The sequence below is a fragment of the Lolium perenne genome, chromosome 2, assembly GCF_019359855.2.
Source record: "Lolium perenne isolate Kyuss_39 chromosome 2, Kyuss_2.0, whole genome shotgun sequence".
In the NCBI taxonomy this organism is placed as follows: domain Eukaryota; kingdom Viridiplantae; phylum Streptophyta; class Magnoliopsida; order Poales; family Poaceae; genus Lolium; species Lolium perenne.
The window spans coordinates 20,971,586-20,987,399 of record NC_067245.2 but is presented as its reverse complement, the minus strand read 5'-3'; the positions used below and the strand labels follow the sequence as shown (position 1 = coordinate 20,987,399).

General features: G+C 42.6%; 1 protein-coding gene across 1 annotated transcript; it reads right to left on the bottom strand.

Moving 5' to 3' along the window:
• Window positions 1-680: 680 nt before the first annotated feature.
• On the bottom strand, window positions 681-6,650 carry LOC127328273 (pentatricopeptide repeat-containing protein At3g42630-like). Its single transcript, XM_071825266.1, has 4 exons — window positions 6,578-6,650; window positions 2,065-2,999; window positions 1,296-1,482; window positions 681-1,201 (listed from the first exon to the last, which is right to left on the bottom strand). The coding sequence occupies exons 1-2, from the start codon at window positions 6,648-6,650 to the stop codon at window positions 2,251-2,253; spliced, it is 822 nt and encodes a 273-aa protein (XP_071681367.1). The 3' UTR covers window positions 681-1,201; window positions 1,296-1,482; window positions 2,065-2,250.
• Window positions 6,651-15,814: the final 9,164 nt, after the last annotated feature.

Sequence of the window (15,814 nt, the reverse complement as noted above, 5' to 3'; positions counted from 1 at the left end):
GCACAGGACTAACCCATCTACTATCAGCAATAGGATATATAATACCAGCTTCAAGAAGTCGTAATACCTCATTTCTTACCACATCCTTCATCTTGGGAATTAGACGACGCTGAGGTTCAACAACAGGCTTCGCATCTTCTTCCATATTGATGGCGTGTTGGCAAATAGAGGGAGAAATCCCCTTCAAGTCATCAAGAGTGTAGCCAATAGCGCCTCGGTGTTTCTTCAATATTTCCAATAGCCTTTCTTCTTCAAACTCTGTAAGCTTAGAACTAATAATAACAGGATATATTTTCTTATCATCAATATGAGCATATTTAAGATTATCAGGCAAAGGTTTTAAATCAAAGACAGGATCTTCCTTTGGTGGCGGTGTTGTACCCAGATCTTCCACCGGTAAATCATGCTTGAGAATAGGTTGGCGAAGAAATATTTCCTCAAGCTCATCTCTTTCTTTCCTAAAAACTTCACTCTCGCTATTCTCCAAATGTTGCTGCAAAGGATTAGTAGGAACAAGAACAATAGATGCACACTGTTCCATTTTAAAATCAGAGAGTGGATTTGGTGACCAGGTGTATACGTGAGCACGCGGTCATCACCGTTGGATCTGATCCACCACCGTTGGATTCAGCCTATAACAAACGGCGACACTAACGGCTCTGTGAACTTTTGCTCCGTGTAAGGCGACAGCAGCAGTCGCTAGCATGCATGCTTGACTAGCAAACAACCAAATGTGTGTGGGACCTGCTTCAGTAACAACAACCAAATGAGCGTGCGTTGACTCGATTTGGATCCTGTCTGCTCACAAACAGGAATGAATTAAAACAAAATACGCTTGGATCAATTGATGGATCCACTTCACTAGTACGCACTTCACAGATTACACCTCCGGCCATCCTCCGCGACGGCAGATTGAGCTGCCGCTCTATCCAACGTACTGTAGATGCGATTTTGGGCGATGCCGCACCCTGCACGAGCAACTTCTCGCCGGAGATCCCTCTCGAGCTCTGTCCCCACCTCCGCGGCCCCCTCGCAGTTATCGTTCCGCTGCCGTCCGCAGCTTATTGCAAGCCTCCAACCTCTCCGAGCCCGTCGATCGACCGCAGCTCGACGACGCGCTTAATCTTCTTCCTCCTCCAGCTCACCTCCAACCTCTCCGACCATGCCAATCGACAGTGGCGAGTGCCCTCCGTTCAGCCTCCTGCACAACAACATTATTCTGGTCCGAGTTAAAGAATGTTTCTAGAGCATTTAACACAACCAATGCATAGCTTCTCCCTGTGGTTTGTCATCACCTGGCGAAGGTCAGCTGCAGAGATGAAACCATTCTGGTGCTTGTCAAAAGCATGGAACGCCTCTTTCAGCTCCTCCTAGGAGTCTTGCGGGCCATCGGGTTCAGGAACTCCAGGAAGTCAATGGTGTTGTTGCCATCTGCATCAATCTCGTTGATCATATGGTGCAGCTCCACTTTACCAGTAAGTGCTGAAGCAACAAAGTGAAAGGGCAGTCAGATGAAGTCTAGATATCAAGGATAGTAAAAAGTTGACATCACTCGAAGTATATCACTGTTCTTTTCATGTAAAGTTCTTATTCAGGAATGCTACAGTACCATAGTTCTGATTCAGGTTGCCCACCCTTACACAACCGTGCCTGGTACCACAGATTAATAAGCTGTAAACACCATACACTTATTTTGTTCGGTATTGCTCTTAAGTACTCGACATTATTATTAGTGTAACCATAGAAAACTTCACAAAAACAGAATCTAGAGCAAAGACTGAGAAGAACTAATGGCAATGTTTTCTTGAAAAAGTATCTCTGAAGCAACATGTTGATGTTTGGACAGCAAAGGACAAACAATTTACTTTCAAGTTGTTGATGTTGAGAATAAAGAAACCTGTGCAACATCTGGCACTAATTTCAAGACAAGTTCTTTAATTATTCTCCTGAAGAAGCAAGAAAGAGCTAGGATCAAATTGGACCATGTACCTAACATGAACGAACTAGGATCACACAGAGCACTAACTGGGAAACTGAGAGGTAGGGGGGCGATCTTAACTGTACCTTGGAGAGGATGTAGTCCATGAGATCCGTCGGCGCCCGGACACTAGGCTCTGGAAAGAGGGAGCATCGGAGGGAGGGGACACGCTGGCGGCGCGGCCGGTGGAGGCAGCGAGAATCCTGCCTCCAACGGTCCAACCGAACGGAGGCAGCGATGCTACCTAGGGGACAGAGGCGGCGAGGGCGATGCTAGAGACGGCAGCAGTGAGGCGAGGAGATTGCGGCGGCGTGGCGAAGGATGACGAGGTCCGGCTTGACGCCGTCGCTGCGCATGTGGTCAGTGGTGAGGTGGAGGTCCCAGAACATGCACATCTTGGAGAACGCGGGGGCGCGGATGTTGAAGGTGGTGATGTCCGGCCGGAACCCGGCGTCGGCCATCTCCAAGAACGCGCGCTGCAGCGACTTCATCTTGAAGTTGGCCGCGAAGGAGAGGAGGTAGAGGTTCCAGAGCAGGTTGCCGGCGTTGCGGCGACCGAGGCCAAGGCCGCGCGCGAACTCGCCTAGCCTGTAGTACTGGCGCTGCGTGACGTACGCGGACGCGACGGCACGGATGGCGTCGGCGGAGATGAGGAGGCTGGTCTTTCTGAGCCGGCCGACCGCCGCCTCCATCTCCCAAACGGTGCCGTAGGCCGCGTAGTGGCGCACGAAGGCGTTGCCCGTGGCGGAGTCGACGCGGAGCCCCACGCGGGACATCTCTTTGAGCGCGTCCTCCATGAGGGACAGCTCGCCGGCGGCGCCGAGGCAGGAGACGGCGAGCGGGTAGAGGTCCTGCGCCTGGGCGGGGTCCCGCACCGAGAGCTCCCGCACGGCGAGGAGGACCTCGTCGTAGCGGCCGAGGCGCGCGTACGCCGGGAGGAGGCGGGGCACCGCGGCAGCGAGGCACGGCGCGGCCGAGCTGAGCAGGACAGCGCCCAGATGGACTGCTACACCAATCTTATCTATTCACTTTTCACGGTTGGGGAAGGAATAGATGGAGGAAAAGATAAGCTGCGTATGAGGACACGGTCTAAGGAATCATGTGAAAACAACCTTTCGGTAGCACGTCACCTCACGGGGAAACAAACGCCGTTAGACACATGTCGACTTCTGGGCGCGTGCTCACGTATACACCCGGTCACCAGGCTTCATCCGTTTAAAATCATTACTAGGCAAATCAGCTTTATAAGGAGTTTTGGTAAATTTAGAGAAGTTAAACTCATAAGATTCACCAGCAAATTTAGTCAAAATTTTCTCTTTCTTGCAATCTATAATAGCTCCACAAGTATTTAGAAAAGGTCTACCAAAAATAATAGGACAATAATCACTAGCAGCAGAACCAAGTACCAAAAAGTCAGCAGGATATTTAATCTTACCGCATAAAACTTCCACATCTCGAACAATACCAATTGGAGAAATAGTTTCTCTATTAGCCAGCTGAATAACCACATCAATATCTTCAAGTTCACAAGAACCAATTTCGTGCATAATCTCCGTATAAAGCTCATAAGGAATAGCACTAATACTTGCACCAATATCACATAAACCATAATAGCAATGATCACCAATTCTAACAGATAGCATAGGAACACTAGCTTGCTTGGGTTTATTAGGATGTGAAACAATATTAGAAGCATCTTCGCAGAAAATAATATGACCATCCTCCAAATTTTCAGTCACAAGATCTTTAACTATTGCAACAGCAGGTTCAACTTTTATTTGTTCTTCAGGTTCTATAGGTTTCTTTTCACTTTTATGAACCGCACTATTTATAATAGAGTACTCCTTCATTTTAGCAGGGAAAGGAGTTTTTTCAATATAAGCTTCAGGAATAACATGATCAACAGTTTCAACTACAACGCATTTATTAATAGATGAATCAATTTTATCTTTATACGGTTCATGATACTTATCAAAATTCTTCTTAGGCAATTCATAATGAGAGGCAAAAGCTTTATAAAGATTTGCAGCAACTTGAGAATCAAGACCATATGTAGCACTCATATTACGAAATTTATCAGTATCCATAAAAGCTTCAATGCATTTGTAATCATAATTTATACCCGATTCTCTATCTTTGTCGATCTCCCATACTTCAGTATTTTCCTGGATCCAATTAAGAAGGTCCCTTTTAAACTCTTCCTTATTGCGCGTGAATGATCCAGAACAAGAAGTATCCAGCAAGGTCTTGTCTTCAAAAGAAAGTCTTGCATAGAAATTATCAATAATAACATTACCAGGAAGCTCATGAATGGGGCATTTGAGCATTAAAGACTTCAATCTCCCCCAAGCTTGGGCAATACTCTCTCCATCATGAGGCCAAAAATTATATATGCGATTCCGATCCTTGTGAATTTCACTTGGAGGATAGAACTTAGAATAAAACCGGGGCACAATATTATTCCATTCAAGAGAATCCCCATTATCCAGTAATTTATACCAATGCGCCGCTTTACCAGACAGCGATATAGAAAATAGTTTCTTCCTCACTTCATCCATAGCAATACCTGCACACTTGAATAAACCGCATAATCCATGTAAGAACAATAAATGATCTCCAGGGTGGACAGTTCCATCCCCTGTATAACGGTTATTCACTACGCGTTCAATAATTTTCATAGGTATTTTGTATGGTATCTCTTCTTTACCTGGCGCCTCATCCACTACCTTTGCAGTAGTAGCGGATTTCCCAAATAAACATTCGAGAGAAGATCTCTCCATAATGAATTATGGCAGTAGGCAGAAATAAAATCAGCACAAACAGTAGATATTTCCCTTACCAATTCCACTTACCAATAGCGCTTCACTCCCCGGCAACGGCACCAGAAAATAGTCTTGATGACCCACAAGTATAGGGGGTGTATCGTAGTATTTTCGATAAGTAAGAATGTCGATCCCAACGAGGAGCAGAAGGTGTTGACAAGCAGTTTTGATGAAGGGTTCACTGTAAATGCTCACAGACAAGTATTCAGGGGGTTTTGATGTAACAGGTGAATAAAGTACGAGTAAGTAAAGTGCGAGAGTAACAATTGCAGCGAGTGGCCCAATCCTTTTTAGCACAAAGGACAAGCCGGGTTGTTTACTTATAATGACCAAACGTTCTCGAGGACACACGAGATTTTAGTCTAGTGCTTTCGCTACATACGGCTAAATAATCTTCATTGTTATGATAAGTGTTGTGTGGGTGAACCTATGCTAATGTACCGCCCTTCCTAGGACTAATACATACTTGTGATTATACCCCTTGCAAGCATCCGCAACTACAAGAAAGTAATTAAGAATAAATCTAACCACAGCCTTAAACTCTGAGATCCTGCTATCCCTCCTGCATCGATATACCAACAGGGGTTTAGGTTTCTGTCACTCCGGCAACCCCGCAATTGGCAAACGAGTACAAGATGCATTCCCCTAGGCCCATAAAGGTGAAGTGTCATGTAGTCGACGTTCACATGACACCACTAGAAGAATAACACCACAACTTAAATATCATACCATTGAATATTACTCAACCATAGTTCACTACTAACAGTTAGACTTCACCCATGTCCTCAAGAACTAAACGAACTACTCACGAGACATCATATGGAACATGATCAGAGGTGATATGATGATGAATAACAATCTGAACATAAACCTTGGTTCAATGGTTTCACTCAATAGCATCAACAACAAGTAGAAATCGATTCCGGGAGAGTTTCCCCTATCAAACAATCAAGATCAAACCCAAATTGCAACGGCGGTGACGATGTCCAGCGGTGGAGACGGCGGTGATGATGGTGGAGATGATGATGATGGTGATGGAGATGATGTCCAGCTCGATGACGGTGACGATGGCGTCGATTTCCCCCTCCCGGAGGGAATTTCCCCGGCGGATCTCAGCCCGCCGGAGAGCTCTTTTCTCTCTAGTCTTCTCCGCCCCGCAGAGGCGGCTGTAACTCTTCGTGAGGTACCCTCTGTGGCTTAGGTCTTCGGTACGAAGGGTTTCGCGAAGAAAAGGAGGCGAAAGGGGCTGTGGGGCCCCCACACCACAGGGTGGCGCGGCCAGGCCATGGGCCGCGCCGGCCTGTGGTCTGGCCCCACCTTGGGTCTTCTCAGCTCCCCCTTCTGGCTTCCTTCGTCATCTGGAAAAATAGGATTTTTGGTATAATTTTCTTCCACAGTTGATCTTCTGAAGTATTGTGTTCTGACGGTGCTTTTTCCAGCAGAATCCTGTCTCCGGTGCTTGATCCTCCAATAATGATGAAACATGCAAAATAGATGAAATAACATAAGTATCGTGTCCAAATATGAAATATATCAATGAATAACAGCAAATTATGATACAAAATAGTGATGCAAATTGGACGTATCAGGCGCCACCGTTCCCGGGCTTGCGCGGACGGACTACTAGTTCCATTCAAACAAGCACGTCATGAGGAACATAAGGGTACTAGCGCCGCCTCCAAATGGTCGTCGGAGCTTGCTCGCTGGCGAGGCTGAGCGGCGGTGCTCGCAGATGAACGGCGCAACAAGGCTATGGTGTATAATCGAGCGAGCTAACGACGCTGCAAGATGCAGGAGCTCACCAGGAGCGTGTAGAGCTTGTCGGCGAGGCTTGGGGTGGTCCGAATCATCGGTGACGACGGTGACCCGCGTCAGAGAAGATGGCTCGACGAAGACGCTCCAGGGGTCTTCGGCTCGATTCGTTGCCTGGGCTGAGCAAGAAGAGGATGGCGATGACGATGGCGTCCACAGCGTGGCTCGGGGGTGCCTCAATCGACGGCGAGACGAGATGACCGACTCAGCTAGGGTTTCGGCATGGGGAGAAATTGGGGCAGAGAGAGGAAAACAGAGAGCTAGGGTTCCTCCCGGGGTATTTATAGGCTCCAGCAACACGCCTCATCACGCAGCCGAGCAAGGAGGCATCGACAGCAGCGAGGAGAAGAGGGCCACGGCTTCGTGCTATCCTCCATGCGAGGAAGAGGATGAGGACGAGCTCCCTCGTGTGGATATTTCGTCGAAGGGGTAAGTTGGCCGGGTTGGGTTCTGGTGGGCTGGTTGTTGGGCTGCTCCACAGGCTGCACCGCCAGGTAAGCGCCTCCTCTTTTCTCTTTTTCTTCTTTTCTATTCCTGTTTTATTATTTGTGGTTTGAATTCAATTTGAATTATATTTTCTTTTGCAGGTTTTTGGCTTATCCGAGTTCTGATAAAATATATCAGAGATGTTTTCTTAGTTATGATCTTGAATTACAAGATTATTAATTAATATGGTTATATTTCAAACGATACCCCTATATTTCAAATAGGAGGGTTAATGAGGATGATCCTTATTTTCTTTATTTTGTAATTCAAATTATTTTTCAGAGAGTTTCTTCATTTACCAAGTTATAGAATTGGTTTAATTTGAATTTCCTTTGTAAAGAATTAATTTACTAGGCTAATATTAATACTTGGTTTCTTATTTAAGAGTAAGATCTTATGGCATGATTTTATGTGCTTATTTTCTCAGGGCTTGGAATCTAGTGTGGTTTATTCTAAAGTTATTAATATGGCTACTTAACACATTGATTTGAAGTTCCTAGACACATCATAAGATTTTTCATAAGTCATGTAATTAATATTTGAATTGTATAATGCTTAACAAGTTTGGCCACTAAAATAGAAAGGTTGGGTTTCCTATTAGTTTTACACTAATCACTTGAATGGAACTAAGCTTAGGTTATATATGACTTGGGTTAGACTTGTAATCCTTGATACACAAGTTAGGGAATAACATTCTAGGTTAGAATTTAGGCATAGGTTCCATGTGGGCATAATCTAGAGTTTCCCTTACACTCATCAATTGAGGCAATAAGGGAAATAGGAATGTGGTCTAGGGTTTTGGCTTATGTTTCATTAATTGAAACAAAAATGGAAACAAGGTGTGGTTGGGTTTTACTTAGAATTCCAAGGGATACATGGATTGGAACTCAAAGGCGGTCTAGAGTTTTAGTGGTGATCACCCATGTGATACACAACCAGGATTAGGATATGGACATAAGCTTTGGCTATGTTTTATTGGCTAGGGTTATTCTCCTCACTTTGTTAGGATTCATGCATCAAGGCAATGCTAGGGTTGTCCCAAGTATTTGGATAAGCAAGGTTTAAGTGTGATGCAAGTACTCCTCTACTCAAAATATGAGGAATGATCTAGGGTTTATTACTAATGGTCTACCTATCATTTCATGTGATGGATGGTATCTGATTATCTCATAAATTTCTCTTAACATCTAAATCTACAAAGCATGGTCATGCATTGGACATGGTCCTACAAGGGCCACTCGCTGAGGTAGAGCATGTACCCTAAGAATTTACCGCTTTTCTTCATTTGCACAATGAAATTCGAGATGCAGATGTCCATGCACAACTGAAGGCAGATCTAGCTACGCATTTGTGGGCAAGGAGAGGTGCCACCAAAAATGCATGATTTTATTTCTATTTATTTGCCTGTATGAATAATTTAAGTACTATTTATTTGTTGGGTTGTATGAATAATATAAGTACTATTTGTTTGATTGATTGTTTGAATAATTTAAGTACTATTTGTTTGATTGATTGTATGAATAATTTAATTCTATTTGTGTGATTTTATGAATAAAATGTGATTGATATGTTGTTTCAAAATATTGTAAAAAAAAATTGGGGGGCTGCCGTTTGGGAGGCGCCGGTGTGGGAACTATGTCCCCAAATGGAGGATGCACCGCCGACGCTCCCCATACAGCAGTGTCAGCGCCCCTGTCGGCGACTATTTGGGGGCCGCCGGTGGAGATGCTCTTAGATCTGGGCTGACACTTCTCCCCCCTCTTCTCCAGCGCCGGTCAACATTGAGATTGGGTGAGGGACCCTCCTTTGTAGAGTAATAGCTATAATGTTCATAGAATAGTTTCTAGTTTTGGCCCCAGTGACGACTGATATGATGTTGTTCAGGATCTCATCGTTGGAGTCAATGTAAGTTGTCCGTGGGTGGTGGTGGTGTGGCAGCTGGTAATGCTTCATGGTAAAATGCCGGAGGCGCTGCTGCCACACTCCCCTTAATCAATTTCTATGTTGGCTCCTTAGATCGAGGCGATGTGGTTGATGTTCTTCCTTGTCTAGGTCCTCGAGGTGATGAAGAAGATGAGGAACAATGATGTGTGGGTGCCATTTGCCGATCTATGTCACGGGAATAAGTGGAGAGTGCGGTCTTCTGGAGTGCATCCTCGGTGGCCCTTCGCCGGCCAATAGCCGGGCTGCTACCAACTTTCGTGATGAATGATGGTTGCTCCGAACTTTGGCATTGGACGCTACCCGGTACCATCTCCCTCTCAACCTTCCCGCCGGTAACCCTTATGAGAGGCCCTTCTTCAGCTTCATCGTGGGCCGGGAGCTCCGTCTACACCACCCCAAGTTGCCTTGTCCCTAACTTTGGCATCGATGCACGCGATCCCAAGCTTCTGTTCGTGGTCGGTGATGAAGGACATTATTGAATTTTATTTTCTATTTCAAGGTCATGTATGCAAAGTTGGAGGACTCTGTTGTAATTCCTGTTTTGCTTGGGGCACTCTTTGTAAAACCACGGCAAAGATTAATATAGTTTTTGGGTCCTTCGAGGCCCTTCCTCAGCTAAAAAAATACCAGAATGCGATAGATTTAGAAAAAAAAAAAAGGAGTGGAAGATTTGGAAAACCACAAGTTGTGGTAACTTATACTGATCTAGCATTTTAGCTATGTATAAAGGTTATTACAAGTGTATGTTCTTGCGTACAAGTCACATACACACATACAAGAAAACATATAGAAGACCATATATCTATTATACACACAATATGGTCATGAATTCTAACACGAAGTACACGTCCAAACGTTAAAAATTCGTTCAAAGGCAAAGAAATAGTTGAATATTCACATTATTGCAAAGGAGCAATAAAAAGGGAGAAAAGGTGCAACAGTAAACATCCAGGATTCGCTGTTTGCTGCTGCCGGAAGCAGAGACAGCAGCAAGCACAAGGAGGTAGCAGATGCCTGTCTAATCCGATCCCATTGCCGACTTATCTAGCTACTAGGTCTCTAGCACTCTAGTGCAGTTTCTTCTTCTAGGTACTAGATCAATCAGCAGCACTATTTCAACTGCCCATTCTGCTTTGCAACTCCACTACCAAACAGTGCTTCTTTGCTCTGTCAGGGAGTCCGCGAAACACAGCCAAGAACAATCTGCTCTGTCGTAAAAAGTCCTGCTTAACTACGCGGCATGTTTATTTACTAATGTAAATGGTTAGTGGTCTGTTCCTTCGTTTGTTTCAGCCCTTGGAATTCGTTGCTGCGTGTGCGCAACACCTGTCGGACTTGACCACAACAAACTGAACTCTGATCAGGACATGAGACCCGTTTGGGTTTGGTCAGAGCATCTCGATGCTCCCTGCTCGGAAATTGTTGTGCTCCCTAATTTGTTCATCTCCAACCCACTTAAAGTACGACTGGATTTGTCAAATGTTTTACTACGTAATGCTGTCTTGTCTTGCAGTAACAGGAGTTATTTTATTTAGCTGTGGCTGTAAATGGGGTAGCTGAAGAATTGTTCAGAGTAAATTTCCTCCTGAATCAAGGCTTGCTTTAACGCATGGTCGCACACTCTCATTGCCACTACAAACTGCTACGCCACTGATTACTTATGCTGATCAATAATCAACAATCTACACACATAACAGTCAAACGACATGTGTTTCCTTCTAGAAGAAGATGATGCTAATTCATCCCAGCAAGCACGTCGTTTTCTTCAAGGACCTCGCATTGAAACTTGCACACCAGCAATGACTCTTTTATTTCTCCTTTTGACGAACAAACAGCTCATTTATCCACATAAAATTAATCAAATCCTGAACAACTCGGTGTCGTTTTTATTCTATTTTTATACCACGGCTCGCACTAACGACTCAGCACACCACGTAAGTCAAGACCTTTCCCTGAGTTGCCTGTTGTTTTCTTTCTAAAATCAGATGTCAAAAGCTAATAGTAATAGCTAGTCGTCAGCCTGGTCACTTCTCACCAGCGACGCACCGGATTAGTGCTCGTTTAATTTAATAAATATATATGCCGTTGTTATTATGGTTTTATCTGTATGCTTTTGAACAGTCAAGGGTCTAAAGATTTTGTAGCGGTTCTAGTCAAATTAAGATGGTTGACTCACTTAGCTTAGGAAAAAACTTGGACTTACTTATCTTAGGCAAGACAAAAGCTTGGACTTACTTATCTTGGGCAAGAAAAACCCTACTTAGGGCACCCATCATTTTTCATGTTGCGTTTATGGATGCAAGTATGCAACTTCAGTGACACTGCCATTTGCTCCGTGGCCAATCTGGGCAGAAGAAGACGGACAGTTCTGTAGGGAGTCACTATCTGTAATGACCATGGATGCCGTGGCAGCCACTAAAATACAATGATTTGTGAGTGGAGTGGGAATGTAGTACGCCAATAAAACTTAACATCACCAGTACATGTGTTAGCTTTCTTTAATGGTTATTCGGTGTGCAGGATTACACAACTGGCCAAGCCGGCTATAGTACCCGTTAATTAAGTTGCGCCGCAATTAGAATGGCCCTTTTCAGGCACTGAAATTAACAATTGGCCGCCCAGGTTGATGTCTGCCAAGGAATGCTAAAAACTAACTAGCTCCCTGAGAAAAGAAGATTAGCTTACTTTTGGTTTAATCAGATTACTGCAGAACCTCAATCATGTGCGTCCCTTCATTCCTTGCAACAAGAGTCACCAGTGGGATGCTTTGATCCAAAAGTATATATAAATGAATACCATTATTTTACTGGAACTTTGTATGGAACTTTGTATATATGGATCAACATTTCAGTCACATGTTGTAAAACTTTGCTTTAGCATGGGAACTAGAAGTGTTGAAAAGGAGGAACAGAGAAGTTGCTTGCAAAGCTTAACTTAAGCTTTGTAACTAAAGCTACCATCATGAGCTAGCAGGGTTAATTATTTAAGGAGATGCAGGAAAGGCCAACAAGCACCAAATTCTTATTCTCTTCGGTTTCAAACACTAGGTGCTCTTGTGAGCGCCCTACAAGTGTCATGTTTTTGCTCGTTCCTTTCACTTCAGCGATCGATGGGGGCATCATCATAAACAAATGTAGATATATCACTGTTAATTAAAGGTCTTCTTTACTTTCACTCAAACAAGACATGATCGATCGAGAACGAGACAAGATAAGAAAGGGAAGGTATGGAGGGAAAAGGAGGAAAGCAACTTTAGTTTATCTGTTATTCCACACACGAGCGTGATGAGAATGTAGGAACTAGGTAACGCCCCGGCCACGTAGTTCATTAGTGCTAAACATATCAGGCATGTTGTTTCTGCTTTAAGGGACATGTTCTTCAGCGTGTCCTTAAACCCGGGACAAGTTGCTTTTATCAATATAAGTTTAGTTGAGATCGAGCTCCCCTCGTGTATCAGATGTTGTATGCCCTTCTTCTCCCTGCATGCATGCTGTCCAAAAGGCTTAGCTTCAGCTAACATCCTGTACTCTTTCACTTAATATCCTAGTGTACTCCAGATACCTGTCTACAAGTATAATGTAATGGTCTCCATATATGTAACCCACATTAGCAACTCGAGTTTCAAAAAAATTGATTTAAGCTTTTTGACAGCGTGATCTTCTCTGTTGTCTGTAGTTAGCTAGCTAGCCAGCTGCCTTTTCTGTCTTTGATCTATGTACACAGGACGTACACACCAGCTCCATGAATTTGAACACGTAAAAGCGGCCGCCGGAGTTTATCTGAACCAAGTTACCACATTACACATGCAGCTCATGCTGCCCATTCGAAGCCTACAAACACTGACCGACTCGAGGAACAAATTATTAACTTATGACTTTTATGATCAAACTAGAAGAAGCGAAAGAATATAAAAAAGAAAAAACTAGCTATAATTGGCATGCGCGATACTCCACTTTGCACAAACAAACCCCGCTATCCTACTTGTTACTATCCTTTTTTCTGAGGAGACGAGTGCCCCCAGCATCAATTTTAATAGCCCCACTAGCTAATATAATATCTCCTCCACGGAAAAGTATATTTTGGGGTCCTCAACCATTTTTTAAGTTGAAGAGTTTGGTCCCTCAACTTCAGAACGAGAAAATCTTTATTTTTCTTGTGTCGAAACCATTTAGAATATGATCTTGTCATCCGGCCTCTAAATGTGGTTTCTATGATGCCGTGTCAAAAGAAATTACACGCATGGTAGATACAAAAGTACGAAAAAACATAAAGGAGATGGAAAGTAGAAAAATGTGAAATCATGTTGTTTGAATACCCAACAAACTAATTTGATGGATTCAAAAAATTGTATCGGAAAGAAAAAGAAAGTGGTAAACGGAAGACTAGATTTTTTGGTCATAATATCCTTTTTGAGCCACGATTTATTAAAAAATATAAACCAAAAAATGGAAAATTAAAAAAAATAATAAGAAAATTTGAGAGAACATTCCAGAAAATTATCGTAAACATTGGAATGTAAAATTAAAATAACTAACATAAACTTCAGTAGCTCTATAATAGATTCCATTATTTTGTGAGATTTACACAATTCCTTGACTTTCTAGAGCTACGTTTTTATTTCTAAGTCTTTATAGAATTACAAGAATAATTATTTCCTTGCAATTTCCATGTTATGTTTTTAATTTATCTTTTTTTTTCTAGTATTTGTGATAACTGGCCGCACCAGGCGTGCGAACATGTGACATGTTACAAAAGATATTCCTGTGAAGCAAGACTTCTAGATGGGTTTAGTACTTGAAATGCAACTAAAATTATTTTCATTTGAGTTAATAAACTAACCTTGGATTTTAATGACCTTTATGATAAAAAAAATTGTATTCCATTAACTATGTCAAACTTGCAACTTGTTTATACGTGTAATTAATTTCTTATGATTATTGCACACCGTGACTAAAATATCAAACATATGTCTCTAGAGAACCAGCAAACTGTATAAAATAGTGTCTCTACATAAAATGTAAATAGATTTTTTGAAGTGTCTCGGTTATTGCAGGTACATATTTTTTCAGTCGCAATTTGGAATGCGTCAAAATCTCTAGGATGTAAATTTCATTCTTTATGCAAATGTATCAAATAATGTATCTACATTTGAGACTCTTTCTAAAGTCTCTCAAAAAGTGTCTCTAGACCAGGCAAGTGACTCCATGTGATTTTGAAAGGGACAAATTAAGAAGTCTCTAGGAGAATGTCTCCATGGTAGGTTTATTTTGTAATGATATAAAAAGTATGAAGATCTATAATTCCAAATCAATATCAATAAATCCACTATGAAATATTTTATAATGTATTTATTTTATATATTAATTATTTGTTATTATATATATTACTTAAATTTAGTAAATTTTGGGTTGATTTTTGACTAACTTTATATTATGGATGGCAGGAGTACTCGGTTTAAGATGCAAGAATAAATATAGCAAACTGGCGATCGATGCGACCACAGCACAAGATTGGATCGAATACCAGCGAAGGACCGATCTTGGTTGTTTAAGCCTAAGATTAAAAAACAGTTCAGTACATCACTAGGTTTGGACTGTATTGGTTAGCTAGTATATTTTGAGAGGTGCATACATCTGCTGCGTCAGAGAGGAGACCAGAGTCTGCTGACGAGTTTGACAAAACAGCTGTACACCTATACCGGACAAAAAAAATCCAATCCGAACTGTGCTACTATATCTGCTGACCTGCATGCAAAATTTTCAACTTCTCGCATCTTCGATGTGGAACCTGACCATACCCCTGCTCTATTATTTCAACAAGATTGTTCTTTTCTCAATTACACAAACATCCTGCTTAATTATTACAGTTCAAACAGTAGAGTAAATGATAATATAATTGAGAGCGAGATACTGCTAGCTAGCTAGGCCGGCATGCATATGTGCTTATCTTCAGTAGTGTAGTGACACATCAGCCCATGTATTCACGCAAATGTTATGATAAGTAAACGTGAAAGTTCCTGAAACTTCTAATAAATCTTACCAGACACAAGGTTTGTTCGGGTAGGACCACACTATAGACAAAGAAGGCTATAGAGTGTGCAATCATTTGTATAGTATATGCCAGCCCTCGCGTCATACTAACATAGTGGCGACGCGAGGGCAAAACCTAGATCATGTAGAGGGCTTCGGATGGCAGCATTGACTATATGTCAATTAAGTGGTGCCCGAGGATGTTGTCATGCATTGTATCTTGGTCGCACATGCGTCTAGGTGATGATGGTCACTAGTTGCGGTGTAAAAAAGTCACCTATAAGTTCTACACCAGATTTGAAGGCCGATGTCCCAAATTCATCCTCCTCGTCTCACTATGACGAACCTCGACACTAGCTTCCTTTGGCTTTGCCCGTTTTTGGTGCTAGTGGGGTGACTAGTGATGGGGCTTGGGACAGGAAAACCCTAGACCCAGATCAGCAATCACACACCTGGTATTTTGGTGCCTCCACATGGAATGTATTTTGTATATTCTCAAACTCAAGATTTTTTTTTGAACAAGAACTCAAGAATATTCAATGCTCCTTTACAATGGCAACCACCTACCCTTTATATAGGCAATCTCCAAAACCGTAATCCGAACCGACCTAGGCAAACAAAAATAAACATGACTCTTTTCTAAAGATAAAAAACCTTTTGAATTCTTTTTTTGAAATAAAAAATAAAAAAAACATATCAATTGAACTACCCGATCTATGCGTGGAGTTCTTAATAAAAGTAGT